The sequence below is a fragment of the Papio anubis genome, chromosome 1 (genome assembly GCF_008728515.1).
Source record: "Papio anubis isolate 15944 chromosome 1, Panubis1.0, whole genome shotgun sequence".
Lineage (NCBI taxonomy): Eukaryota > Metazoa > Chordata > Mammalia > Primates > Cercopithecidae > Papio > Papio anubis.
In genome coordinates, this window is record NC_044976.1 from 154,777,944 (window position 1) to 154,805,332 (window position 27,389).

Genomic DNA, 27,389 nt, shown 5'->3' on the forward strand with positions numbered 1-27,389 from the left:
ACACACACTCATAGCCGCACACCACAACCAGACACCACACACACACACACATAACCACGCACCACACACTCACACACTAGACAGAGCACACACACACTCATAGCCACACACCACATACATTCAACCAGACACCACACACACACACATAACCACACACCACACACACACACTAGACAGAGACACACACACACTCATAGCCACACACCATACATTCAACCAGACACCACACACACACACACACACAACCACACACCACACACACACTAGACAGAGCACACACACACTCATAGCCACACACCACATTCAACCAGACACCACACACACACACATAACCACACACCACACACTCACACACTAGACAGTGCACACACACACTCATAGCCACACACCACACACTGACACACACTCATAACCACATACCACACACACAACACAGAGCACACACACACAGCCACACACCACACATTTACATACACATAACCACACACCACACACTCACATGCTCCACAGAGCACATACACACACACACTCCACAGAACACACACACACTCATAGCCACATACCACACATTTACACACATTCATAACCACACACCACACACTCACTCCACAGAACACACACACACTTATAGCCACACACCACACATTCATACACACTCATAGTCACACACCACACACACTCCACAGAGCACACACACAGCCACATACCACACATTCACACACACTCATAGCCACACACCACACATTCAAACTTCTATATACATGACATAATAATTACCATAGCCACACTAGAGCCAAAAATCTTTGTCCTAAATACGGGGACATTAGTAAGTTTTTGCTGATGTATCACATTCACACACACACTCCACATGGCACACACTCACACACTCAGCCACACACCACATTCACACTCACACACAGCACACAGCACTAACACTCACATACTCATAGCCACACACCACACACTCACACTCATATACTTAGCCACACACCACACACACACACTCATAGCCACACACCACACATTCACACTCACACACTCCACACAGCACACTCATAGCTACACGTCACACATTCACACACACTACAAACAGTGCACACTCATAGCCACATACCACACACTCACACACGCACATACTATGCACAGGGCACACTCACACACTCACAGCCACACACCACACATTCACACACACACTACACACATCACACACTCACAGCCACACATCCTACATTCACACACATTACACAACACATACACACTAAGCCACACATCATACATTCACACACTCACACACCACACATCACACACTCACCGCCACACATCATACATTCACACAGACACACTACACATAACACATTCACACACTCATAGCCACACACCACACATTCACACACACTACACACATCACACACTCACAGCCACATACCACACATTCACAGACTCACATACTGTACACTCACACACTCCACAGGACACACTCACATAGAGCCACACACCACATCTTCACACACACACACACTACACACATCACACACTCACAGCCACACATCCTACATTCACACACACTACACAGCACATACACACTCATAGCCACACATCATACATTTGCACACTCACACACTACACACATCACACTTACTGCCACACATCAAACATTCACACACGCTACACATAATACACTGCACACACTCTTAGCCACCCACTACATGTTCACACTCTCACTACACACACACTATAGACACACCACACACACACCACACAACACACATTGCACCCTCACACACCACACCTCAGTCACACACCACCCATACTTCACACGCTCAAACATCAGTCATACAACACACACCACACACTCACACATTCACACATATATTCATACTCACACACTCTTGCCCCCACACACATCACGTCCATTCACTCATATTCTCCTTCTCTGTCTCTCCAAGACAGCCCCAGGCCTCGAGCCCAGTGCAGGGTGAAGCCCAGCTGTGTGACAGCTCTGGGGCATTGGGAAGAGCCCACTAAGTAGGGCAGAGTGGGGCTGATCCCAGCTCGGAGCTCTGGCACTCACTAAGCAGAGGCCCGAGGCTGCCCTCTGCCATCTTGGCCCATTTCGGGGCTGGAGGACATCACAACCACAGCTGCTCTGGGCCAGGGGAGACTCAGATAGGGATGGGGCAGGGCATGCTGCCCACCCCCACACACACTTCCTCTGCACCTGCTCTGAGCCTCACATTCAACTTCCACCGCGGATGTTGTTGTTTTGGAGAACATGTGACAAGTCTGCTGTGTGGGGGCGAGCAGGGAGTGGCTTACATGACCACTGTGGAATCGGCTCTGTCAGTCACACCCTCCCCAGAAACAGTATGAGAATAACCTGGATCCTCCAGGGGCACAAGAGGTCCTTGCACCTGAGGTTGGGCCCTGGGAACTGACCTCCAGGGATGAAACTTCCAGAAACAGAGCCCTGGGAATGCCCTTATAAGTAACACCCCTGCGCAGCTCACAGTGAAGGCTGCTTAAACCACTTCCATGCCTGTGGGTTCTGCTGGGCCTCAGAAAAGCCATGTGAGGTGGGCAGGGCAGGGGCAATCCCTACTTTATCAAGGAAAAAACCGAGGCCCAGGGAAATTTGCCCAAAGCTAGAAAGTGCCAAGGCAGGACAAGACCTGAGGTCTTCTGACTTGCATCCAAAACTCTTCCCAAGATGCCCTGTGGCCTCAGCATCTCTCTCCATCAGTCATGGGCCTTACCCTTGGGCCCTTGGGGTCCTGAAGGAGGGCTCTACCAGGCTGCCGTGACTTCAGGCAAAGTGGCTGGATGACCTGTCACAGCCCAGTTCTTGTATTGCCCTGGTGGTCACTGGACAGAGGCCTGAGCCCTTGCTACAGGGCAGCACCTTGTGGGGACAGTTGGGGGAGATGAAGGGTGAGGGATGGCTGAGGTGCTGTGGAGCTATGGTAAAGTCCCCAGGAACTATGTTCTGCAGGAGGGAATGCCAGGGACCATCTAGTCCCAGCTTCATTTATTTCCTAGATTGAAGAAATTGAGGCTCAGAGAAAAGTAATGGATTGCTCAAAGTCCATAGTTAGTATCCCCACATAGTAGGTGCTCAAAAACGTTTGTAAAGATGAGTTAACTGGTGACTGGTAAGGACTACAGTCAGCATCTTCTGACTTCAGGCCCAAGCATCTGCCCATACAGCCTTTCTCAGGTGGGGAAAATTGGTGATAAGGCTCTTTTATCCTGAAGGCCAAATGAAAGCAAATGACCCCAGCTCAGAAACCAATGAGTATAAGGAAAGCACGGGAGGCCCTGCTAAGAAAAAGCACCAAGACAAAGGAATATCAGGCCTGGTCGCTGCTAATAGTCTGGAGGAACTTCCTAGATGCCTTTTGAGCGGGGTGACCCTTTCTTACTCCACATAACATGTTTTCTCAGCTCCTGACTTCCTCTGCGGTTTGTCAGCACTCTCTTTTTAGCCTAAGACTAGTTAGCAAACAAGGGAGGTTGTCATTTCCTCATCGTGAAGCTTTGTTCCTCGTGGGGGCTAGAAATCTCTTTCTAGCTCCAGATTGTGAAGGCTTCCTGAGTAAGCAGCGTGTCTCCATCCCCCTCTCTAGGGGCTCTTAGGTGGATCTTGCACTCTAGAAGGAACAATGGACCTCTGGCTTTGGTCACTTTACTTCCTGCCAGGTAAGTACTATGGGGAAACACTTCAGACCTCTGAATGAGATTTGAATTGGCCACAAGTAGAAGAGTTGCCTGGTAGCTCTAGCTCTGATGTTTCTGGATGGATTCAGTTGCAAACCAACACCTAGGGTAGGACAAGAATGGAGGCCACGTGAGGTGTTGGATGCCCTCCTCACTCATTCCCAGGGCTCTGCTAATGCTCCTTTCTCCACTCCAGACACTCTCCTGTTTCAGTCAGGTGTTAACTCTGTCACCCAGGCTGGAGTGCAGTGGTGTGATCACAGCTCACTGCAGTCTCATACTCCTGGGCTCGAGTGATCCTGTCACCCCAGACTCTCTAGTAGCTAGGACTACAAGTGCATGCCACCATGCCCAGCTAATTTTTAATTTTTTTGTAGAGTTGGGGGTCTTGCTATGTTGTCCAGGATGGTCTTGAACTTCTGGCCTTAAGTGATCCTCCTGGCTCAGCTTCACAAAGCTCTGGGATTACAGGTGTGAGCCACTGTGCCCAGCCAGGTGTTAACTCTTAAGAGTTGAAGATGTCATCTCTCCTAAACGTATTGCGTATTATTATGGGATCTTGAAGCAAGTGTCTCCATACTTCTTTCTTCTTACCTCTATGCTCTTTCTATAGATCTTTTTCAGTCCTGAATTTCCAGCTTTCAACCCTAAATGAAAACTCTGTAATCCATTCAGTAGCTCTAATCTATTTCCTGAATTCCATATCTCAATTTACAGCTGTCTCCTGGGCAACCCCTACTTCAATATTCCACTGAGATTTGAAATGTAGCCCACCTAACCTTACCTCAAACTCCTCATTGATCACCATCCAAACCAGCTATTTCACCTGTCTGAAGTATCTCTGATCATCAGCCACAAAATGCCAGAATGGCTAATTACCACCTCTTCCGATTTATCCTCATTCAGACCTTGATCCAATCAATGGCCAAATCGTGCAGTTTCTAGATCCGTATCTACCGGGATAAGAAGCAGCAGCAATTGACATTAGGAAGGTAACAGAGGAAATGAACAGGAAAAGAACACACAATCCCCTCTTAACTATCTTTCCCACTTCTTCTAACTCAGGATGCCTGCAGCACCAGATTAATTTTCCTAAACTTGACTTCTAATCACAGGATTACCTCTCCCAAGAACCTCTAATGACTTCTACTGCCTACTGAAGTCAATGTACACTCCTCCCTGTACCCCCCTTTCATACTCTGAGCCTACCACACTCCCCAACACTTTCTTAACCTCCGGCCAATAGGACTTCTCCTTGAACACAAGCCATACACTCCTGCCACCATGCCCTTGCCCATGCTGTGCCTTCTGCCAGGACCAGGAACACCCTTCCTCTCACCTTCACCATTCTTTTTTTTTTTTTTTTTTTGAGACAGAGTCTCTCTCTGTCGCCCCAGCTGGAGTGCAGTGGCATGATCTTGTCACACTGCAACCTCCGCCTCCTGGGTTCAAGCGATTCTCCTGCCTCAGCTTCCCAAGTAGCTGGATTACAGGTGTGCGCCATCGTGCCTGGCTAAATTTTGTATTTTTAGTAGAGACGGGGTTTCACCATGTTGGCCAGGCTGGTCTTGAACTCCTGACCTCAGATGATCCACCCATCTTGACCTCCCAGTGTGCTGGGATTACAGGCTTGAGCCACCACACCTGGCCACCTTCACTTTTTATGGGTTCTTCAAAGTTCATCTCAAACTTCACCTCCTTCTTGTAGACATTCCTGAGGTCCCTCTTCTGAGCCCAATAGCTGCCTTGTATTATGTTTAATGTGTGTCCATCTTAATTTGGTTTCTTCAGTGACAAGTTCCTTGTGGGTTGAAATGGCTTCCTATTGATGTTTGCTTTCTTTGCGATGTCTTGAGTATGAAAGAAACGCAGGTATTTGTTGAGCTGAAGATTGAAAATCTCTAAAAGTCCAGTGGAATGGAGTTTACATGAAACATCAAACACTGTGAGAGGCCGTAGGACATAGGAGGGTATGGTGGATGGTTAACTAAACTTAGGCCTGAGGAGGAAGAGGGGATTTGGTGGGGAGTGGAAGACCTAAAGGCATGAAGGATCCTCAAATTGCACGACTTCAGTCTGTCCTGAGAAGTACCCCCATTCTAGGTGGGCCAAAAGGGATCTCACTATGGGCCCCACCCTCCTCCAGTCATGCCCATGCCCACAGGGTGAGGAGTTCACAGGCCAGGGAGATGCATACGCCCCAAGCCCACACCCAACCCCACTTTTTTGAGACAGGATCTCACTCCTGTCACCCAGGCTGGAATGCAGTGGTGCAATCACGGCTCACTGTAACCTCAACTTCCCAGACTCAAGTGATCCTCCCACCTCAGCCTCCTGAGTAGCTGGGACTACAGGCACATGCCACCACTCTTGGCTAATTTTTGTATTTTTAATAGAGATAGGGTCTCACCTTGTTGCCCAGGTTGGTCTCAAACTCCTGGACTCAAGTGATCAGCCTGCCTCAGCCTCCCAAAGTGCTGGGATTACAGGCCACAGCCAGCATGCCCTACCCAAACTCTCTCTTTTAGAACTAGAATTCCCTGTCCACATGACTGTGGGCCCCCTTTCAATGATGGTACAAGCTTCTATCCTGGGTCTTCCTCTTGAGATTGACCCCTGGCCTATAAAATGTGGCCACAGGTGGCTATTTGGGAAGAAGGTGGGGGGTGGACAAAGACTGTACTTGCAAGCTGAGGTATCTACTATGTATATACCAGGACCCCTGTGCTGTGGGCAGGAGGAAGGGATGAGAAGGAAGGTGGGCAGAGGCTGGGGGCAGGAAGCTTGGAGTTGTTTTCCCTGCATGGCCACGGAGTAGAGTGAACATCCAAAGAGGGTGCATTTGTCAAGTTAGGTAAGTAAAGCGAATTTTATTTAACAGTTCATTAACTTGATTTATAACTTAAAAATATTCAGATATACGGTATTTGGGCCTTAATTTGTACTCCTACCCCAGGTCCTGCAAATGCTGGGGTGGGCCTCCCTAGGGCCTAGTACATGAGGCACAAACTGTAGGCCACTTTGCCTGGAGCCCTCTCTAGAGCTCTTTAATAAAGCAAGGCAGTGTCATGCAGTGTGAGCTTTCAAACCTTTTTACCTTGACCAATAATACATACATACACACATACATACATACAAACATATATACATATATACATTTGATGCTGGGACCCAGCACACACACACACACACTTAAAATTTATTCTTTATTCTTTGACATGAAGATGAGTTCTAGGCTTCAGCAGTTGGGTGGATGATGGGATCATTGGAAGAGTATGTGAGGGTTTTGGAAGAGAAATCAGTTCTTTCTTGGCTGTCCTAAGTTTGGCATATATCTTACACATTCAAGTAGGGTCCGAGTGGAGACGTCAGAGGCAAGTCTGGAGCTCAGAGGTGAAACTGGAGATCATGTTTTGATGGAATCTATAGCATTAGCCATAAAAGCCATGGGAGTCAATGAGCGAGTGAGGGCAGAGAGGGAGGGAGGACAGAGAAAAGAACAGGTGCAAGGCACAGGCCCTGAGCTAGCCCAGCACGGAGAGGTGGGAGAGAAGGAAAGGAAGAACGCAGGCTGACAGGGAGCCACCACTGAGGGTGTGCACTGGGGAAGCCACACCAAGGGTGTGTTTCAAGATGGGCCGGCTCCATTCTGTCAACCGCTGCTGACAGGATGAGGGGAAATGAAGACAAAGAGGCGACAGGAGAATTTCAGTGACTTGACAAGAGCAGTTTCAGTGGAACACTGGACACGAAATTCTGATAGGAGTGGATTGAAGAGAAATTGGGAGGTATGGAAGTGAATCTGATTTAGCAAATTTGATGACTGGTTTGATAAAGAGAATAAAGAAGTGTGTTGGCAGGTGAAGGGGAGGCAAAGGTCAACTGGGGAGTTTTTAAAGATGGGCAAAGCCAGGCACGGAGGCTCATGCCTGCAATCCCAACACTTTGGGAGGCCAAGGTGGATGGATCATTTGAGCTGGGATTCAAGACCAGCCTGGGCAACATGGTGAAAGCCCATCTCTACCAAAAATTTAGCCACGTGTGGTGGCAGGTGCTGTAATCCCATCCATCTACTCAGGAGGCTGAAGTGGGAGCCTCAATTGAGCCCAGGAAGTGGAGACTGCAGTGAGCCAAGATTGCACCACTGCACTCCAGCCTGGGCGACAGAGAAAGACCCTGTCTTAAAAAAAGAAGAAGAAGAAAAGATGGGCAATAGCAGGACATGTGTGTAAGCTATGGCAATGCTAGATGAGAAGGCCATTTTTCTCCAATAGCCAGAGAAAGAAACAGGATCATTGCAGACAAGAAGAACTAAAACAGATGCGAATGATGGACTCAGGATACAGGTGGAGGGGCTGGCCTTTGAAAGGAGATGGACACTTCATTCGTTGTGACAGGCTGCAGGCCTGGACACACCCAGGCCACTGTATTTGGAAATAAGAAGCTGAGTGGGATGTTTCTCATCCTTTTAAAAAAAATCCATGCCCCTTTAGATAAACATAAAAATCACAGGCCAACTCTCCTCTTCCTGAGATCTGCTCTGATTTGAGTTGACTAGGTCCTCATTTGCACTTCCATTGGAAAATCACCCCTAAGTGGGTGCCAGAGTCCCTCTCCAGAGCTCCCCAGCCACCAAGGACCTATGAACCTTGACCTTATTTTGTATGGTGAGAATGTTTTCCCATTTTCCAATCATGTATTTACATCCACTTATATATTGAGAGTGATTCTTAAGCCACATTTCTCCCTCTTCCCTATCATAACCACTGAAAATCAAGTCACCAATTTAGAGATTAATGTCACTTAGCAGCCTCTCAAAAATATTACTATTGAACAGGTTGGTTCCTTTTGAAGCCTTCTCCAGTTCCTCCTTTTCTTCCCCGGAATCATTTGTAAATGTTACATAGCCCAGGATTGCAGAAATGCAAGGGCACCTGGGACACTTGTTGAAAGACACATATTTCTAGACCATGCCACAGATATATGTAATCACCATTCCTAAGCACAGGATCAGGTCGTCTGCATTGTAGCCATTCTCCTCAGATGAGTCTCATGCACACTGTGCTACTTTAGATGCCTAAACCAGTAGCTTATATCTGTCTTTTCTCTGTTTTCAAAATCTGCTTTACTAAGTCTTGGGAATAGGTTAGAAGCTACCATGAACTTGAGGAGAACTAGTTTCTTTTTCTTGGGGTCTGGTCATTTTCACATCACCAGCTACTGCTTCCTTGTGGACCAGAGCTCAGCCTAGCCAGTAGCTTTTCTTGCACTTCATCCATCCAGGGTCTGCACAAGGAGCTGAACAGGCAAGCCAGGGATTTACCGAAAGCTCAACCCTGGGTAGCCTGAGGCTGCTGGAGGTTGCTACATAAGTGATGACCCCATTTCTGCTATCCTCCCCCTGCCCATTTTGTACCATCTTGCTCTTGGGAAAGTGGCATTCACACCTCCTTCCTGGCTGGGTTAGTCTCATTCAAACACTTCCATGTGCTTCCACCCTCGGCGTTCAGCTTCCCACATAGGTGGGGGCTGTCTGGATGCAAAAGGTGATTCCTCCAGACCTCCCTTTGATTGTATCTTTGTCTGTTGATTGACACTTTGTGACAGGTCACCTTTCCATTGCAATGTCTAGTTGTGAGGCTACCTCATGACTCGATTTCCAGTGGGTTTAAAGCTGTGCTGGGTTTTTCATGTGAGGGTTTCCATGTCAGAGTTCATGTTTTTGGCTGGTCCATCTGCCTTAGTTGGCTATTAATCAGACATGGCCTTACCCTCTTCTGTAGTCTTTACCACGTTTATGTCAGCTACACTTTTAGATCTCAACATGCTCCCATACATCCTCCCTCTCTAACCCTCCCCACCCTCCCCAACCCCCTTTTCTGCTCCCACAATTGTTTTTACCTCTTTACCATTGTCAGAATTCTTCCCTTTGCCCAGCATGTCTTTATCCCAAAGTCTCAATCCCCACCTGTTTCCTAAGCTTCACCTGACTCTCATTTGACTAAACTCCCTAGTGCTCTTCTTAATGCATGCCCTGTGGATAAATCTCAGTACGTTTGCAAACTTCTCTCCGCCCATGGACATGCTATGTTCTCTCTCATATCCTGGTCTTTTAGGGGACTGTTCTGGCTGTTTGGAAGACTCTCTTCTCTTCCACTTCAGCCTTCCAGCCCCACCTCACCACACACGCACACGCTTTACCCTATGAACTTTCTTCCCAGAAATATGCAGACACTTACGGGATCCACTTAGTTGGCAATTACTCAGGCATGGCCTTACCCTCTTCTGCAGCTGACTCAAGTGCATTAGACCTGACCTCTCTCACTCAAAGCATAAGCTTTATGATGTCAGGGACTCATGAACCACATCTTTTATCCCTCCCCATCACACATACAGTGTGTGCACACCTATGCACACATGCACACACACCCTCAATTCCCCTTCTATGTCCCCCGCCTCTGTGATGAGCATCGTCACTCTCAGTTGCCCTCCATACCCATTCCTTCAGGTCACAACTCAGACATCGCTTATTCCAGAAAGTCTTCCTCCAACCACGCCACCCCCTGCAACAGCCTACATCAGGTGCCCTGGTTCGCTCCTTCCAGGGAACCCCGTGCGATCTCTCTCATGGGATGTATTACACTGCTCACTGGCCATTGATTGGTATCACTCACTAAATGATTTGTTCCTGAGGGAGGGATGCCGGCTGGTTTACTGTCACAGGAAAGACATTCAATAAACGCTTGTTGAATGATTTAATAAATAGAACTGCAGACGAATGGCTGGATGGATGCGGCTGAGCGAAACCAAACTGGAAAGGAAAACCTGTTGCAACACAACCGCACCATGCTGCCAGCACCACGCTGAGGTCACATGGGGGCTGTATGCTGTTTGGGGTCACCTGAGGCATATTATGTCTCCTTGGAGTGGGAGATATACTTTTGATTATCATCTCAAGGGTTTCGTGTCTGGCTCCTTATGGGTTTGGGTTCGGTGGTGAGGCCAAAGTTGAGGGTTAAATTAAGGTAACACTAGGGTATAGGATTGGGGGTGAACATAGAGCTGGCCTGAGGTTGTGGGTAGGGTTGGGGATGGGACGAGGCTGAAGTTGAGACTAAGGGTAGAAATGAGAATAAGGGTCGGGCACAGTGGCTCAATCCCAGCATTTTGGGAGGCCGAGGCAGGCAGATCACTTGAGGCCATGAGTTCGAGACCAGCTTGGGCAACATAATGAAAACCCCATCTCTACAAAAAAGACAAAAATTAGCCAGGCATGGCAGCATGCACCTGTAGTCCCTGCTACTTGGGAGGCTGAGTTGGGAGGATTGCTTGAGCCCAGGAGGTTGAGGCTGTAGTGAGTCATGATCACACCACTGCTCTCCAGCCTGGGTGACAGAGTGAGATCCTATAAGAGGGAGGGAGGGAGAGAGAGAGAGAGAGAGAAGAAAGAGAGAGAGAGAGAGGGAAGGAGGGAGGAAAGGAGGGGAAAAGAAAAGAAAGAGAGAGGAAGGAAGGAAGGAAGGAAGGAAGGAAGGAAGGAAGGAAGGAAGGAAGGAAGGAAGGAAGGAAAAGAAAGAAAGAAAGAGAGAAAGAAGGAAAGAAGAAAAGAAAAGAAAAAGAAAAAAGAAATGAGGATAAGGCTGTGGCTAAGGATAGGCTGAGGCAAGGCTAATAATGGGGACAGGGCTAGATCTGGGGATGAATGTGAGATTGGGCTGGGTCTTGGGCTATGGTTGGCGAGAGAGCTGGAGCTGGGAAATGGATGGGGCTGGGATATAGCTAGAGATGAGGCTCCCTCTGCATTAATCTCTTCTCCCTGCAGTATCAGGGGCCCTGAGGATCCTCCCAGAAGTAAAGGTAGAGGGAGAGCTGGGCGGATCAGTTACCATCAAGTGCCCACTTCCTGAAATGCATGTGAGGATGTATCTGTGCCGGGAGATGGTTGGATCTGGAACATGTGGTACTGTGGTATCTACCACCAACTTCATCAAGGTGGAATACAAGGGCCGAGTCACTCTGAAGCAATACCCACGCAAGAATCTGTTCCTAGTGGAGGTAACACAGCTGACCGAAAGTGACAGCGGAGTCTATGCCTGTGGAGCGGGCAGGAACACAGACAGGGGGAAGACCCAGAAAGTCACCCTGAATGTCCACAGTGGTAGGTTCCTCTGCTGATTGGAGGCTCAGACTACCCAGAAAATGGGAAGACTGGGACAGTCATCTAACTGTAACAGTCCCCTAGACTCTGACACTGTTGCCATATAAGCCACATAATGATTGAGATCCATATGAAACCTCGTAGTCAATTAACTTCATGGTCCACAGAATTTTCTACCCAACATGGACGTAAGGAACAAGATAGGCACTCTCTTTGTATTGTCCATCCTACCCAGGGCATGAGGGGAGTGGGGGCTTGAGATTGAGGAGACGCTCTGAGATGGAGGAAATTGGAAGCAAAGCGACATAACTATCCTATGTAATTGTCCCATGAGAAATAAAGGAAAGACACTAATTTACCCAGCCACACTTATAGGCCAATCTTATTACTCTATGACCTGATCCTTTATTTCTCTGGAATCCTGCCTTTCTCCTTTCCTCCACCGAGTTCCCCACACATATGCAACAGTAATTTAACAGCCTAGAATCCCAATGACCTCTGCTGATTTTGCAGGGAATGTTGACTGGACTAGGGGAACCAGTATTTCCTCCAGGGAAGCCCCCAACCCAGCTCCTGTTCTGCTTCTTTCAGTGGACCCTGCCCTCATCCCCTCACTGTCATCCACTTTGGCTGAATTAGTTTCAGTTTACACCAACAGACCCTTCCCCAAGCCTCAGTCTCCTCCTAGAGATCACCAACACATTCTGCTTCCCTCCAATAGAATACGAGCCATCATGGGAAGAGCAGCCAATGCCTGAGACTCCAAAATGGTTTCATCTGCCCTATTTGTTCCAGATGCCTCCATATGCCAGTTCTTCCAAAGTCGTAACCAGAGGTCAGTTCATCATAGCGAAGGTAGGAGAGGTGGGTGAGATGCTGTGGCAGTGTGAAAATGGAGGAGGGGGTCTATGCTCAGTTCATAGAGTGGCTGGCAGAGCTGAGCTGAGTCTTAGGTGTGTATTCCCTGCCTTTAGAGAGGGTACATACCTCCCTGAGATCTGCTGTCCATATCCTTCAAGCCTGTCCGACAGTCAGGTCACCTGGTTCTAGCTGCAGAACTTACGTACTATCACCAGGTGGCACCACAAGCAATGACGTTTGTGCTCCACTCACAAAATCCAGCTCTTTTATGAATGACTGCGGAAACCAAGACTGGGCAGACATTTCCCAGCTGGAGATCATCATGTCTCGTGCTCCCCGTAGGGCTGTCTTCTACCTGCTGGCATCTAATGATTTTTAACTCTATTTTGCAGCTAAAAGATTAAGGATGTTCCTACTAATGATACCTTTACATTTTGATATCATTGTCCAGTTTTAAATGCATTTTGACATGCAATATTTCCATCATATTATCCCATATGCCGATGAAGTGGATACATTAATTGAACAACATTACACTAGGTAACCCCACTGAGAGCCAAGAGGGATAGTGTAATTGAACAGATCGTGTAGCCAAGGTTGTGACTGATAGGTGTGAGATGGGGGAGAACAGATTAGCACACAAATACAGCACAAGGCAGAGTGGGAATAGAACTACAAAAACGCTTCTCCCTCTGCTCAGAGGGGGGCAAGCTCTTCTACCTCGGAAGTCAGGGAAGGCTTCCTGGAAGAAATGGTATTTGAAGCAAATATACTTGGAATTGACTAGGCCTGGATAGCATGTTAAGAAGGATTTTAGGCCACGAGGACTGCAAGAACAAAAGTAGTCTGCATAAAAGGGAAGGGTATGTTGTGGAAAGAAGTGGTGACCTAATCCTGTTGGAGAATAGAGTATATAAAAGAAACATCATTTTTTTCCTGCTACCTCCTGCAGTTACCACACCAGCTCCAAGGACCAAGGTTCCTCCAGTCCACCACTCCTCCCCCACCACCCAAATCACCCACCACCCTCGAGTGTCCAGAGCATCTTCAGTAGTAGGTGACGAGCCCCCAACCTTCCTGCCATCCACTACAGCCTCAAAGATCTCAGCTCTGGAGAAGCTGCTCAAGCCTCAGACAGCCAGCTACAACCACCACACCAGGCTGCACAGGCAGAGGTAAGAGAACACTGTCCAGGATCTAGATGTAGGCTGGAATTAGGAGATCCACTGAAACCCACTGCAATGCCCATTATTAGACACCCTCCTTGGCTTTGTCTCTAGGCCACTGTGAAATATACCACCTATGAATATAGCTCATTAACTCATTAGCTCTTTTAACAAAAACACACTTGTCAATGCCCCAGCATTGATCCTGTAGCAACTAGTGAGACCCAGCTCTTCCTGTCACTCAGATTCATTCAAATCTATTTTGATGGGGAAGAACTAAATGAGAATAAAAATAAACTTAACTATTAAGCTAGTAATATAAAATTACTTTCAGTCATTTCCTTTTACTGTTTTAATGTGGCTACTAGGAAATTTAAAATTACATATGTGACTCACATGTCTCCTGGACAGCACTGGTCTAAAGGCTGGGGTGCAGTCCAGGGAAGTACTGCAATATACCACTAGGGGGAAGCATTATAGTAGACTCAAAGAAAAAAACAACCCCTACAATAATCAAAACTGGTTTTGCATAAGCAAAGACAAAGGTGTTAGTGAGAAACAGGACCTCCAAAATCATTTGGGTTCTATAGGTATGAGAAACTGGGGTCATGAGAACCAAGTGGTTTCAAATAGAACCAGGACTCCTGATTCCTAACCTATTAGTAGGGAAAACATCAAGTCCAACCAGCATTTTCTTACTCTCTACTATGTGGCGGGCATTGTGCTATGTCCTGAAGATACAAGAAGATGACAGTATGCAATATCCAGATCTTACTAACATAAGTCTGACTGTGATAAAGCCTGAAACAGCCATGACCACAGAATTGGAAACCCAAAGCGCGCGCGCGCGCGCGCGCACACACACACACACACACACACACACACACACACACAGTCTGGCTTACCACAATTAGGAAGAAAAGAGGACTTACACAACGTCTTTTAAGAAAAGTAAGATTTCAATATGTAGAGAAAATTGAGGGGAGAACTTCTAGGCAGAAGGAGCACTATGAGAAAAACATCCTTTTCCCCACCATTATAAGGAACTAGCCCAGTCAATATCTGCAATAATCTCGTGAAGAAACTGACGTGCTGAACATTGGAAGGTGCGTTAAATTCCTTATATCCACTCTTATTTCATCCTCATAACAGTTCTGCGAAATAGATTTTACTATACCTATTTACGAAGAGATAAGGCTCAGAGAGATTAGGAGACTCATTCAAGATCACACAACCAGTAAAAGGCATAATATGAATTTGAATTCAAGTTTCGTGACTCCATAGGCAAGTCTTTTTGAGCGGGGAGTGGAGTGAATTCTGTTAACAAAAGGACAAATCTGTAAGTCATCTCCAAAAACGTTGGCCACACAGAAGCACGCCCTGAACCTACCTCCTTTAATAATCTCTTCCTCCCTCTCTACCTTTCCTTCCCTCCCCAGAACATTGGACTATGGCTCACGGTCTGGGAGGGAAGGCCAAGGATTTCACATTCTGATCTCGACCATCCTGGGCCTTTTCCTGCTGGCACTTCTGGGGCTGGTGGTGAAAAGCGCTGTTGAAAGGAGGAAAGGTGAGTGGCTGGGCTGGGGGCTTGGGGAGGGAGAGCTGAGCTGCCCAAAGAGCCCAGAGCATTCGGAACCCTCTTTTAAACTTCCATGGGATACTCAGAGAGCTTTTGATGAGCAGCCTGGGGTGTAGGGAAGTGGAGGCCACTGGTCTGAGGAGGACAGCGCCCTGGGCCCTTTGGTCTTCAGGGCAGGGCGAGGCGGTGCCTCGTACATTCCCCACGCTTGGAGCATCTCCAGGTCAGACACTGCCAAGCCCGAGGGAGGAGGCAGCCTTTCGTTTGGGGAAGGTGGCACGGGCCTCTGATGCCATTTTCCTCCCTCTTCCTGTGACTTTGCGGGGAAGCCCTCTCCAGGCGGGCCCGCCGACTGGCCGTGATGATGCGCGTACTGGAGAGCTCCCAGAGGACCCGCGGGTCGCCGCGACCGCGCTCCCAAAACAACATCTACAGCGCTTGCCCGCGGCGCGCTCGTGGGGCGGACGCTGCAGGTGAGCGGCCGGGCGGGCCACGGGGAGAAGCGGAAAGAGTGCGCTGGCACCGGGAAGGCCGGGCGCCTCGGGGCGCGCTCCTAGTGTCAGGGCTTCCCGCAGGGTGGAGCTGGGGGCGGTAGCACGAGAGTGGGGCGGGAGCCTCGGCCACCGCCTCACCCCGCCCTCGCTGTTCCCTAGGCAAGGGAGAGACCCCCGTTCCAGGCCCCGGAGCGCCGTTGCCCCCCGCCCCGCTGCAGGTAAGCTCTGCTCCTTCTGGGATTGGCAGCCGCGGCCCGACTGGGCGGCCCCAGCCCTGGGGTGGCACCCGAGTGCAGCTTCCCGCGCCGCCCCCGCGATCCGGAGAGCGGGTTTCCCAGCAGCTCCTGGGCCCTGAGCCCAACAAGTTGTTTTAGTTTCGTCTTTGGTGTCAGGAGGTTGAATACCGGGAACTGTGGAAGACCTGGTTCCGTGGCTTCTAGCCAAGCAGTTGTCATGGGATACGTGCGTGCTGGATGCCGCTGGCTTAGCAGAGAATGATAGGTGGCAGCTCCACAGTTCTGTGAAAGGCTTTCTAGTGGAGGAGATTAGATTTCTAGGAGGTCCTAGGGAGGTGGAAGCTACCTAGACAGTTTCACCTTCCTGTGCGCGAGAACTTTCTAGTAAACTTTCGAAGGTGAGAGGAAGTAATTTACCCTTCACTGGAGGCGGTTAGGCCTGGTCTAGAGGAGACTTGGGAGAGATGTAGACAAGGTTCAACACATTGAGTGAGGAGGATTCATCTTTAAATCTAGACTGGACGGAAACTCGCATTTCCATTCATGGCCACTGATGGTTGGGTGGAAAGCCTTTGTCCATTCATCTTTGTTTAAGAATTGAGATGAGAAAGCTTTTTATTCTCTAAAGCAGCCTACAGTGTCCAAAACACGCAGAACCCAGAATAAAGTTTTTTTTAAAAGGGTGTGGTAAAATCCCTGTTTTTTTTTTCTTTAAAAATAATTTATTTGATTCTGATTACAAAATACAGGTGAGGAGCACGGGCAATGCCTGTAACCCCTTGGTCGCACATCTTCCCAGTCTATGCTGCTGTAAATACCCATCGTACAACAGCAAGCTCGTGTTGTCCCCAAGCGCTTGCACATTCTAACAGCTGCAGAGTTATATGACCAGGTGGAAAGTTAAACAGATGCTCCACTCACAAGGTAGGGCCCCTCCAATTAGTCTTCCGGCTCCCTTTTGCTAATAGTAACTGGTTGCTCTTCCTATTGGTCATAGATAGATGACACCTGCACAATTCTCCGCGTGCTTTCAAGTAACCTCAGAAAGCAGTGACTAAGCCCCCTTTCCTTGCTTCCAGCTTCCTATGTCCCAGGCTGCCTGTGGCACCTGGACTGCTGCTGCCCCTGGGTCCCGCACATTCCAGGGCCACGATGGAGGAAGGGCAGGCCAGGCCAAGCATGAAGAATTAACTGTCTTTATTGGGCTCAGACCAGGAGTCCGTGGGTCTTGACCACTGTGTGTCAGTTTTCTTCTCCACGTTCTCGGCCTGTTTCCGCAGCTTCATGAGCTGTTTCTTCTTCCGGTAGTGAATCTTGACCTTCTCCTTCCTCTTCTCCTCCAGCGTGGCTGTCATTGCCTGGTACTTCCAGCCAACCTCGTGAGCCAGGCGCCCCAGATAGGCAAACTTTCTTGTGAGCTTCAGACGCACGACCTTGAGGGCAGCAGGAACCACCATCCGCTTTTTCTTGTCGTGGGGTGGTGGGACGCCGTCAAACACCTTGAGGCGGTCCGGAGCGGCCTGGCCTCACTTGGTCTCCTGGGGCAGCAAGCCTTGCACGGTCTGCCAGAAGATGCGACTGGGGGCCGGAAAGTGGAAAGGGCCTCGGGAAGGGTTGGTGTTCATCCACTTGCAGGGGAAAGCCAAGTACTTCAACTTGTTTCTGTAGAAATTGCCAGAAATGTTGATGCCCTCGCAGCGTACGACCACCACTTTCCGGCCCAGCAGTACCTAGTTAGCCATGATGGCCGCCAGGGGTTCCAGGTGATGGCCTCGACCATCAGGCACCAGGACCTGCACTTCCGCCATCTTCGGCAGCCGCCTGGGAAAAGAAAATCCCTGTTTTAATTCGAACGTAGACTAAGCTAATGCAGCACAGACTCCAAAAGATAGGGCCCACACGGTGGAAGCCTACTTCCCCCTCTCCAAGTAAAGGCTCAGAGACAAAGGGACAGGAAGAGGTGGCCTGAGCCGGTGAGCCAAGAGGTCGTCTCGGGACTGAAATTCCCTCCGTCTGGTTGCTGCACCATCCTCTGGAGTCTTACCAGCTCCATGGTCAGTACTGAGGCACCAGGACCGTGTGCACGTCCCAGCTTACAGGAGAGAGGAAGAAAATGCTGCTTCTTAAGCCCATGACCCTGACGTTTCCCACCATTTCCACTTGCATCCTACAGGCTGAAATTTAACCATGTAGTGACCCTCCCTTCAGGCAGGCTGAGAAATTTAATCCCCAGCTGGTCAATCGTGGGCCTGGCTACAAAGGGAACAGTAGTACCCAGCAACAAGAGGCAGTTCTGTGCAGTCCCCTCCGGCTTCTCCAACTTGCCCTTCCCCACTCCCACTAGAGAAGGTTCACACCTGCATGGCAGTGTTCAGCAGCCTGAACGTAGTAGGCATTCAGTAAGTACTCATTGAAAGGAACTTCGGTATATTTTGTACTTTACTAAAGAGGGAAGCAGCAGCAGCTTGCTTCAGAAATATGTGCACACGGTCCTAGTACCTATGTACTGACCGTTGAGCAGGCAAGACTCCAGAGGATGGTGCAGCAACCAGTCCGAGGGACAGACAGGCGCGACACTGTCTGTCTACTCCATCTTTCCAGCAGCTCTTTTCTCTAAAACTGCCCTATGACCACACAGACCCTCACCTGAGCCTGCACTTTGTTCCAAGCTGACCCTGCCTTTTTACTTGAAACTCTCATTCCCACTATTAGGGGCAAAAAACTTGATGGAACAAATTTACAACAAGGTGCCTATGCTTAGTGACTCATTATTATAGCCTTTAATAATGGGGAGCGTTTCCATTTCTTAAGCCAAATAAGTTAATCTCAAATTATGAACTATAACAGGCAGTGAAAGATAAATTTTTGGGGTTTTTTTAAGCAAATCTAAAACCATCTCTATTATCAGACAAAGAAAGTTAGTTAAAACATAATAGAAGAGATAGTGTGAGAAACTAACAAAGGGTTTGCTCACTTTTTTCAAAGTTCATTTAATTTAACAAAAACAAAAAACCATGTCATACATCGAGGATTCCCTCTGCCTCATCCTCTTCCCCATCCTCAGCCTCGTCTTCTTCCCCATCCTCAGCCTCTTCTTTGGCCTCTAAAGGAAGCTCAGATATTACTGCCTTCCTTCTCACCCTGGAAACTTCATCTTCATCATCTCTCTTTTTTCTCTGTGTCACCTCCAACTTCATGTATCATTTCTCCTATTGTTATGTGCTGGTTAATTTGCTTCAGGTTGACATCTTGAGCTGTTCTGGGATCCAGGCCTTTCTTGACCGGTCTTACATCATCTAAGTTTTAGGAGTGCTACCCACGTGTGCTTTTTAGCTCTTTCATTGATTACTTGACTGAGTTTCATCCTCACTGACATTTACACCAGAACCATCTAATTTTGTTTCTTATTTTTCTTTGCTCTCACTGTTACTTTTCTTTTCAACCTTCTCTTTTTTCTTCTTTTCTGTTTTGTGACTTCCTACTTCCTTGACTGATGGAAGACGTATTTTCAAAGCAAGCTGCTGCTGCTGCTTCCTTCTTTAGTAAAGTACAAAATATATAAAAGTTTCTTTCAATGAGTGCTTCCTGAATGCCTACTATATTCAGGCTGCTGGAAGTCTAATTCTCAGAGCTTGTGTTTAAATACATTACCGTCCCCCTTGTGGCCTTCTTCAGTGGATGCAATAGTAACTATGCCATGTGGGGGTCATTGGCACAGTCCTGTCCTCTAAGAACTGACCATCCTCAAGGTGGATGATCCTGAAGTTTCCCTCTGGGGAAAGGGAGCACCAGTGTGCCCTGTGGGCTGCCATCTTATCCCCTTCACCACCCATCCCCTTCCTGAATGCACTGTCACGACCCCACATCACAGCATCTCTGAGCCCTTACAGAGGTGCTGAGGGTGACTCACTCTATTTCTGAATAACTACCTAAGAAGATGCATATTTATTCCATAAGTCACAGCATCTTATCCCCGAGGGGATACTTCTCTGGCAGCTGGATCTCTTTCAGGCCCATGCTTAGCCACATGATTTTACTCTGAGCCTTATTTAAGGCATTTCCTGCCCACGTTAGGTCTCAGTGTTTTCCAGTTATCTCGGGTGAGGCACTACCCTGAAAATCCCCAGGGCTGCTCCACTTGATGGAGCTGAGCCATCTCTGTGTCTTTGCCTTCTGGAACTCAGCAGCCATGCCCGTGCTCCATTGCCCGCTATGAAAATCCACCTGGGGAGATATTAAAATCACCCTACCCAGATCCAGTGATGCTTCTTTCATTGTCCCCAGGTGTCTGAATCTCCCTGGTTCCATGCCTCATCTCTGAAGAGCAGCTGTGAATATGTGAGTCTCTACCACCAGCCTGCCGCCAAGATGGAGGACAGTAATTCAGATGACTACATCAATGTTCCTGCCTGACAACTCCCCAGCTGTCCCCTGACCCCAGGCTCAGACTGTGGTGCCAAGGAGTCTCATCTGTCTGCTGATATCCAATACCTGCTTTGTGTGTTCTTAGAGCCCTCATCACTTCCCATGCCCCATCTTGACTCCCATCCCCGTCTATCTGTGCCCTGAGCATGGCTCTGCCCTCAGGTCCTCTTGCACACCTTGGCAGCCTCCTGTAGTTGACAGGTAAGCTGTAGGCATGCAGAGCAATTGTCCCAATGCCACTTGCTTCTTTTCCAATCTAACAGGCTGTGGGATTTGCAGAGCATTTCTTCCATGTCTTTGACCACAGGGTTGTTGCTGCCCAGACTCTAGACCACATGGCATCAGGCTGGGGCAGAGGCATAGCTATTGTCTTGGGCATCCTTCCCATGCTTGGGTCTTACACAAGTAGAAGGCTGTTGCTCTGAGTTATGTGGACATGCCTCAGCCCCATGGACTAGGCAGGGGTCTAGTATAAAAACACTCCCAGAAACACCTTTGCCCTGATCCAAAAGTTAGCACTTCTAGTGAACCTCTACTTATCTCAAGTTCTATGCTAAAGGCAATTTATCTTGATGTGATGAGGTATTCTAAATTTCAGAACCAAGCTTGTTAGCGAGATATGCATATATATCCATAAACTCTCTTTACTTTGTCTCCATCACTTGATGCACGTAAGTGCCCTGACCTCAGCATCTCTCCTCAAAAAAAAAGGTATTTGTCATCTCTTTATCTTCCTTCCATAGCCTGACACTGATGTTTGTGCACTTACCTTAACTTTTATCTATTTTAGTTATCCAAAGCTATTACATTTCTTGGCTTTCACAAATGTTGCCCATTTCTTAGGCAGTTCCAGACAATGTGGGGAAGGAAAGCAATAAGAAATTCCTGGGTAGCACTTATGTCATGGAAGAATAGATATCCCACCTCCTACATATACTATTTGTCTAAGTTTTTGGAACAAGGTCATAGTCAGACATTATATCTTTAGATTGATGTCGACCACAAAGTTCAGCCAGAGCTTGAGGCTAGATGCCGAGCTTTGCTGCTGGGAAGAAGGCCTCTTCTGGCTATACTGCACAGTCTCACTGGGCATTCATCCAGAAATAGAGAAGAAAGGCTGCCAGACTTGAGTTGTGTTGTCTTTTATTAGCAGAGAATGTCATCACAGATTGGATGGTACATCCAAGTGCAATGTCACCATCAGCAAGGTCAGCTTGACACTCAAGTGACACATTAGGGAAGAATGACTAGGACAAAAAAAAAAGGAGGGCACCAAGGGAAAGGGATGATGGGGTGGGTTGGTGAGTGTGGGTGGGAAATGAAATGTTTAGTGAGGATCTGCTTTGTGCTGGGCACTTTAATCCACATTTTATCATTTGCTTTTCAAACCGATGCACCTTACCCCCACCCCAATGCTCTGTCCCTGCAGATATCAGAAGACAGTGTGATTTTCACACTCTAAAGTTCAGTTTTACATGCCATCATCCCTCTCTGTTTTTTAACAATCCAAAGACAGACCAAAAAAACCACCACAGTTTATTAAGTACTTACTGAGCACCCATCCACTGCCCCACATTGTGGCAAGGATTGTGAGGGGTAAAGAAGCATGGGACACAATATTCTGCTGCCTTCATGTAACTTACAGTCTCACAAATAAATAGAACTTCAGTTGAAATACTGACATTAATTAAATAGAGTTGTAATAAATACAGGAATCTTCTTTGTAGACTCTTCACAGCATCCAGAGGCACCTTTCCTGACTGTCACTGGGGCTGCTTAAAGAATGACTTCTTTGACAATAATCCTGGGCCAAAAATGGGACCCATGGCCAAGGGTATGAAGTGTCCAGTGAACAGCATAGGAAGGGAGACTGTTTGAAATGACACAGGGAATGAACCAGTGGGGGAAGGGGGGTCCTGATCTAGACATTCAGAGCTTGTAGAATTGCTGCATCCAGGTCAGAAGAATGTCCACTTCCCCAAGGGCTTTGGTCAGAGCTGCTTCTATGTCCAACTAAAGGGAAAAGAGGGTTGAAGGTCAACCATGTTAGCTATGAGAATAGTCTTTCTTCTAACCCGCCATGGCTAAAATAGACCTGACTCCAATCCATGGGATGGGTCACCTTTGGGATGGCCTCTGATGAGCTCACCTGCTTGTCACTTTTCCTCCATCTACATGTGTTTGTCTGCTTCAGGGGTGAGGACAAACAGGCTAGTGAGTATCAGTGGGCAAGGAACAAGGAAAAGGCACATGGCACGCCTAACAACAGGAACCACAAACTCCAGTATAAGGTGGATGTGTCCCACCACCTGAATCCACTGCACAGGTGAAATGAGCCTAGGTGGCCAGTCTCCATCAGATGTTATTGCTCTTCACCATTTATTTATAGGCTGATGCATCTCTTCCTCAAATAAAAAGTGATCAAAATCATTTATGTTCTGAGGGGAGCTGGGAATGATATTTGGGTTTTCTTTGTTGTCATAATTTTGGAAAAGCAAATATTTTTCTTTGTTGTCATAATTTTGGAAAAGCAAATATAATTTCCCGTAATTGTTTTTCACAACTAGACCAGTTAAGCATCATGGAAAATACATGGAAAATATGGGGTAGGGGTGGGGTGTCTCCCTCTCTTCTGACTTCAGTTGCCCAGCTCAAGTACCCACAAAACACAGAGAAATTTCCTCTAGCAAAATCATCTTGTAGGAAAATATAAAAGCACTTTAACTTGAAAACTGGAAGAAAAAAGACCACTTAGTTTATGATGCTTCTGCAAATATACCTGTGCTTGTGCTAAGTCAGGGGGCTTTGGGGCAAAGCTGATGCGTCCCCTGCATTACATTCTGCATTGGGTCTCTGAGGCGCCCTCATGTGATGGTTCAGAATAGTCTATTCTACTGGATGGGCAAGCTCTCAGCTCTTGGCCTTACCTGTTTGAATGCTCTCCGGAATAGCAGAAACCGCCTGTGTGCACTGTCTCTGATGGAAAACATCTCATTTTCCTGCTGCATAACATGGGAAAAGAAGTTGTGCCAAGTTTTAGGTAGGAGCAGATGCAAGCTCCCTTTCACTTTTCCCTCTCACTTTTCCCAAAAGCCTGAGAGCCCAAGGCTGAATCCTGCACCTCCAAGGTAGCCAATTCCAAACTCCCACCTTGTGAAAGGGGCTGCCTCCTTTAATTCACGCAGCAATCCTGCCAGGCAGGAGTGGTCATCCCCATTTTACAGATAACAAACTGAAGCCCAGGAAAGTGGAGGACTTTGCAGAGGGCCACCCAGCAGACTGGAAGCAGACCTAGACTTGAACCCAGAGTTGCCAGTATCCAGAGCCTGTGCTACTCACACTGGGTTGCAGTTGTGACGCGATGAGAACAAAGTTGTTGGCCAGAGTAGAGAATGACTTCAGAGTCCTGACTTCAACTGTTCTATTGTGGTAGTTTTTGAAAACAGTTTTCAAGTAGAACTCCAGCAGGGTGTGGACAAGGTAACAGCTCTCAGCATCCTGGGGAAGGTCGGGGTCACTGCTGAGCCAAGGCCTCTGGCCACCCTGACCCCCTAAAGGAACAACCCACATGCCACCCAAGGCAAGATAAGCACAGCAGAGATAAGGATCTTCTAGGAGGTGATGATGAACCTAAGATCTGTAGGAGCCTTCAGGGGCCATGGAGAGCAGCATCTTTGTTTGACAGGAGGAACCAAGACCCAGGGAGATAAATGACCTGCCCCAGGTCGCACAGTCAGTCAGTGGCAGACACAGCCTAGCTCTCAGGATTCCTGACTGCCCATCTGGTTAATATTCTCTTTCTTCTATGCCACATGGTCTCTTTAACAGCTATGGGGATGTGATGGGCCCTGAAAAGGGCTTGAACTTGGACTTGGTGATAGAGAGTTGGCTGGAAAATGACTGAGAACAGAAGAAATGAGGAGAAACTAATATCTTTGGACACAGCAATTGCACTCTAACCCCCTCAAGCTCCTGAAGTGCCACATCTTTCAGGGCTCAGGGCTCAGGGCTCAGGGCTCAGGGCTCAGCAGGTTTGTGCTCACTAGATGGGTGATGAGAAGATGGTGACCCATCCTTGATAACATACTCTACCTGATCGTGATGAAAGAAAGAATGAATCCTTTTGTTAGGTATTATTTTAAGTCATGAGCTCACTTCGCAAAGAGAAAGAAAAGTTATCTCTGGGTTAGAGGTCAGCATAGAAACCATCTCTGCAAATATGTGCTGCTTCCCTAGACCCCTAAATCTATCCAGTCTGTGAGATACCAAAAGCCAGATGGACCAAAGGAGGACCCAGGAAAATGGACACAAAGAAAAGCATGAAAATGGAAGAGGTGATATGAACCTGAGTAGATGCCCATTGGGCCTACAGAAGTAAAAGAGAAATATATAATTCTCTGGCTAAATGGAGAAAGATGTTTACAAGCCTCCACCCTCTCCATCTCCCAGTACCACTGCACACACATACCACATAGCAGTAACCCCAGACACTGACTTCCCTGGCTCACAGCCTAGCCCTGTCCTGTGTAAGGTCAGTCCAGGGAAGAAGTGAAGGGCTTTCATCAACCTCCCCTAAGAAAACCTTGCACTCCCACCCACACACAGTAGACCAGACGCACAGAGGGTGGTGTCCCCGAGGTCTGATTACCGAGACATTCTGCAGAACCTCTTGCTGCAGCAGCCGGACACTCCTGATGTTATCCTGAGATTGCTTTGCAAACAGAAAGAAAAGACGTCTCCATGTTAGGGATCAGCATAGAAACCAACTCTGCAAATATGTGCTGCTTCCCTAGACCCCTAAATCTATCCAGTCTGTGAGATCTCCAAGGCCAGAGGGACCAAAGGAGGACCCAGGAAGGGCTGGGCTGAACTGGCCCATGGGGAGGGGAGACAAGGTTGCAGCCATGAAAATAACTAAGCTTGGCCCCCCAGGAGCAAATGGAGTCCCAGGAGTTCTTCTTATTCTTAGAGCCTGAACACAGATTTGATAAGGAAGCGGTTTGATGCCTCTGGTCATTTGACATGGGAGGAAATAAGCCTATCTGCTTTGAGAACCACTACGGGAGGATTTGGGCTCCATATTGCACATGGCAAGGAAGCAGGATGTGGGGGAGGACAGCCTGTATGCCAGAACTGCCTCTCTTGCCCTTGGAGCTTCCTCCACAGCCCAGCCACTCATTCCAGTTCTCAGATTTAGAGCCGAAGACTCCATTCGGGATGAAGCCTGGATGAATCTAGCTCTCTTCATGGTTTCCCTTGGGCTCTGTTTATTTCACAGAGCCCCAATTTTTTCTGCTCACATTTTTTCTGAGCCCCAGTTTCCTCATGTGTAAATGGGGCTTGTGGTGCCTTCTGACCTCACAGAGTTATCACATGGGAAACTGGAAACTGATTAGGAAGCTGCGAAGGACTCAAGAATCATAAAATAGCTTCCCCCCTCACCCCACCGGCCCACTGCCCCTAGGAACCCCCACAGCTGAGTCCAGAACAGCTCTTTACTCACCACAGTGTCTTTCACAGCCCAGAAGGCTTCCCACAGTTTCTGGGGAACAACCCCCTTCACTTGGCAGGGCCCAAATTGGAATTCTTGGCCCTGGACCCCTGGCACCTGGCTCCAGAGAAGCAGGATAAGACCCAGGCAAGGGAGCACAGCCATCTGCATTTGGGAGACCGTCGCCAGCAAAGGAGGGCAGAAGGGTCTGCTGAAAGAAAGGGAGGCAGCCTGTGAGGCCGGCCCTGTGACCCAGAGTGACATACCCTGGGAAAATGCTTTGAGAGTGTCCCCAGGCCAATCCTGGGGGCTCTCCAATGGGAAAGTTGAGACTATTGCAAACCGGCAGCCTTGCTAGGGTGCACTGAGGGTGAAGCAGGGGTCTTCCTGCCCCTCAGACTTAAAGCTGCTGGTCTTACCATTAGTCCACCTGCTCTTCCCCACCTTGCCCATCCACACCCGCACGCCCTGCACCTCCTCCTTCTCCATCGCAGTTCTCTCTAGCCTCCAACCTACAAGTCAGAATTTGACCCAGAAGAGTGGAGAAATGGGAGGTTCTAATGTGCCTCGTCTAGGGAGCCCAAACCTAGGAAAACAAAGAGTTGAACTAGACATGTGCTTGTCCAAGTTCTGCCCTGAAGTCACTAGGCACACATAGGCAGCAGGTCTTTTTCTCCTCCCCAGGAGACGGCTGTCCCTCACTCCTCATCACAAGGGAGCAAGGGGTTAATCCTGGTCCCAGGGAGGGACACAGAGGGCAGGTCAGGGTCATACACAGACTCTGCCACCTCCACTAACCACTCATTCTTGAGTCTAAGAATTCACTTTTTTTTTTTTTTAACCAAATAAGAGAGAAGCATCAGATTTCCCAATGAATCATCTCTAAAGCCTTCCTCTGAAGTGCCGGTTGGGAAGGACTGTGTGCAGAACCTCCAAGCTGGGGTACCTAACGCCATTATGTATTTATTATAACCGATGCAGAGAATGTCTTTCCACCTGCCTTCTTTGCCCTTTGCTCTTTCCCTCCCTCTCTCCCTCCCTGCTTACCTTTCTTTCTTCCTTCCTTCCTTGCTTTCTGGCTCCCTCCCTTTCTCACTTTCTCCCTTTCTTTTGTGCTTCTTTACACAATCATTTAAGAACCTTTCTTACTCCAGGCACTGGTCTGACACCTAAAGAAACTGCCTCCCACCCCTACACCGGGAGGAAGACCAGAAAAGACCCGGTTCTGCTGGTACCTGGGCTAGGGAGGCAGCGACCCCTGG

At 48.2% G+C, this 27,389-nt stretch overlaps 2 protein-coding genes and 1 pseudogene across 5 annotated transcripts; 1 reads left to right on the forward strand and 2 right to left on the reverse strand.

Annotated features, from left to right (window-relative positions):
• Positions 1 to 3,402: 3,402 nt before the first annotated feature.
• FCMR (Fc fragment of IgM receptor) lies at positions 3,403 to 23,066 on the forward strand. Of its 4 annotated transcripts, XR_004178894.1 has the most exons (9): positions 3,403 to 3,696; positions 11,537 to 11,872; positions 12,594 to 12,707; positions 13,686 to 13,908; positions 15,339 to 15,469; positions 15,811 to 15,954; positions 16,135 to 16,193; positions 16,961 to 17,135; positions 20,496 to 20,608. XR_004178894.1 is itself a non-coding variant. In XM_031656289.1 (8 exons), the coding sequence occupies exons 1-8, from the start codon at positions 3,660 to 3,662 to the stop codon at positions 20,622 to 20,624; spliced, it is 1,173 nt and encodes a 390-aa protein (XP_031512149.1). In that variant the 5' UTR covers positions 3,403 to 3,659; the 3' UTR covers positions 20,625 to 23,066. The 4 variants fall into 4 exon arrangements, 3 of the variants coding, with proteins under 3 accessions (XP_031512149.1, XP_031512153.1, XP_031512158.1); XM_031656289.1 differs by lacking the exon at positions 16,961 to 17,135 and having other exon boundaries at positions 20,496 to 23,066; XM_031656293.1 differs by lacking the exons at positions 16,135 to 16,193; positions 16,961 to 17,135 and having other exon boundaries at positions 20,496 to 20,615.
• Positions 17,418 to 18,119, reverse strand: LOC116270729 (annotated as a pseudogene).
• On the reverse strand, positions 21,763 to 26,616 carry IL24 (interleukin 24). The gene is made up of 6 exons (XM_031667032.1): positions 26,547 to 26,616; positions 26,140 to 26,372; positions 25,285 to 25,347; positions 23,976 to 24,134; positions 23,564 to 23,638; positions 21,763 to 22,649 (listed from the first exon to the last, which is right to left on the reverse strand). The coding sequence occupies exons 1-6, from the start codon at positions 26,614 to 26,616 to the stop codon at positions 22,566 to 22,568; spliced, it is 684 nt and encodes a 227-aa protein (XP_031522892.1). The 3' UTR covers positions 21,763 to 22,565.
• Between the last annotated feature and the right edge of the window lie 773 nt (positions 26,617 to 27,389).

Excerpts from the sequence above, each read along its gene's own strand:
- FCMR (XM_031656289.1), top strand. The coding sequence starts at position 3,660 with ATGGACCTCTGGCTTTGGTCACTTTACTTCCTGCCAG. Across the intron at positions 3,697-11,536 it reads GTCACTTTACTTCCTGCCAG|TATCAGGGGCCCTGAGGATC; the intron begins GTAAGTACTATG and ends TTCTCCCTGCAG. Across the intron at positions 13,909-15,338 it reads ACCAGGCTGCACAGGCAGAG|AACATTGGACTATGGCTCAC; the intron begins GTAAGAGAACAC and ends TTCCCTCCCCAG.
- IL24 (XM_031667032.1), bottom strand. The coding sequence starts at position 26,616 with ATGGAGAAGGAGGAGGTGCAGGGCGTGCGGGTGTGGATGGGCAAGGTG. Across the intron at positions 26,373-26,546 it reads GAAGAGCAGGTGGACTAATG|GGCCGGCCTCACAGGCTGCC; the intron begins GTAAGACCAGCA and ends TCTGGGTCACAG. Across the intron at positions 25,348-26,139 it reads GGGCTGTGAAAGACACTGTG|CAATCTCAGGATAACATCAG; the intron begins GTGAGTAAAGAG and ends CTGTTTGCAAAG.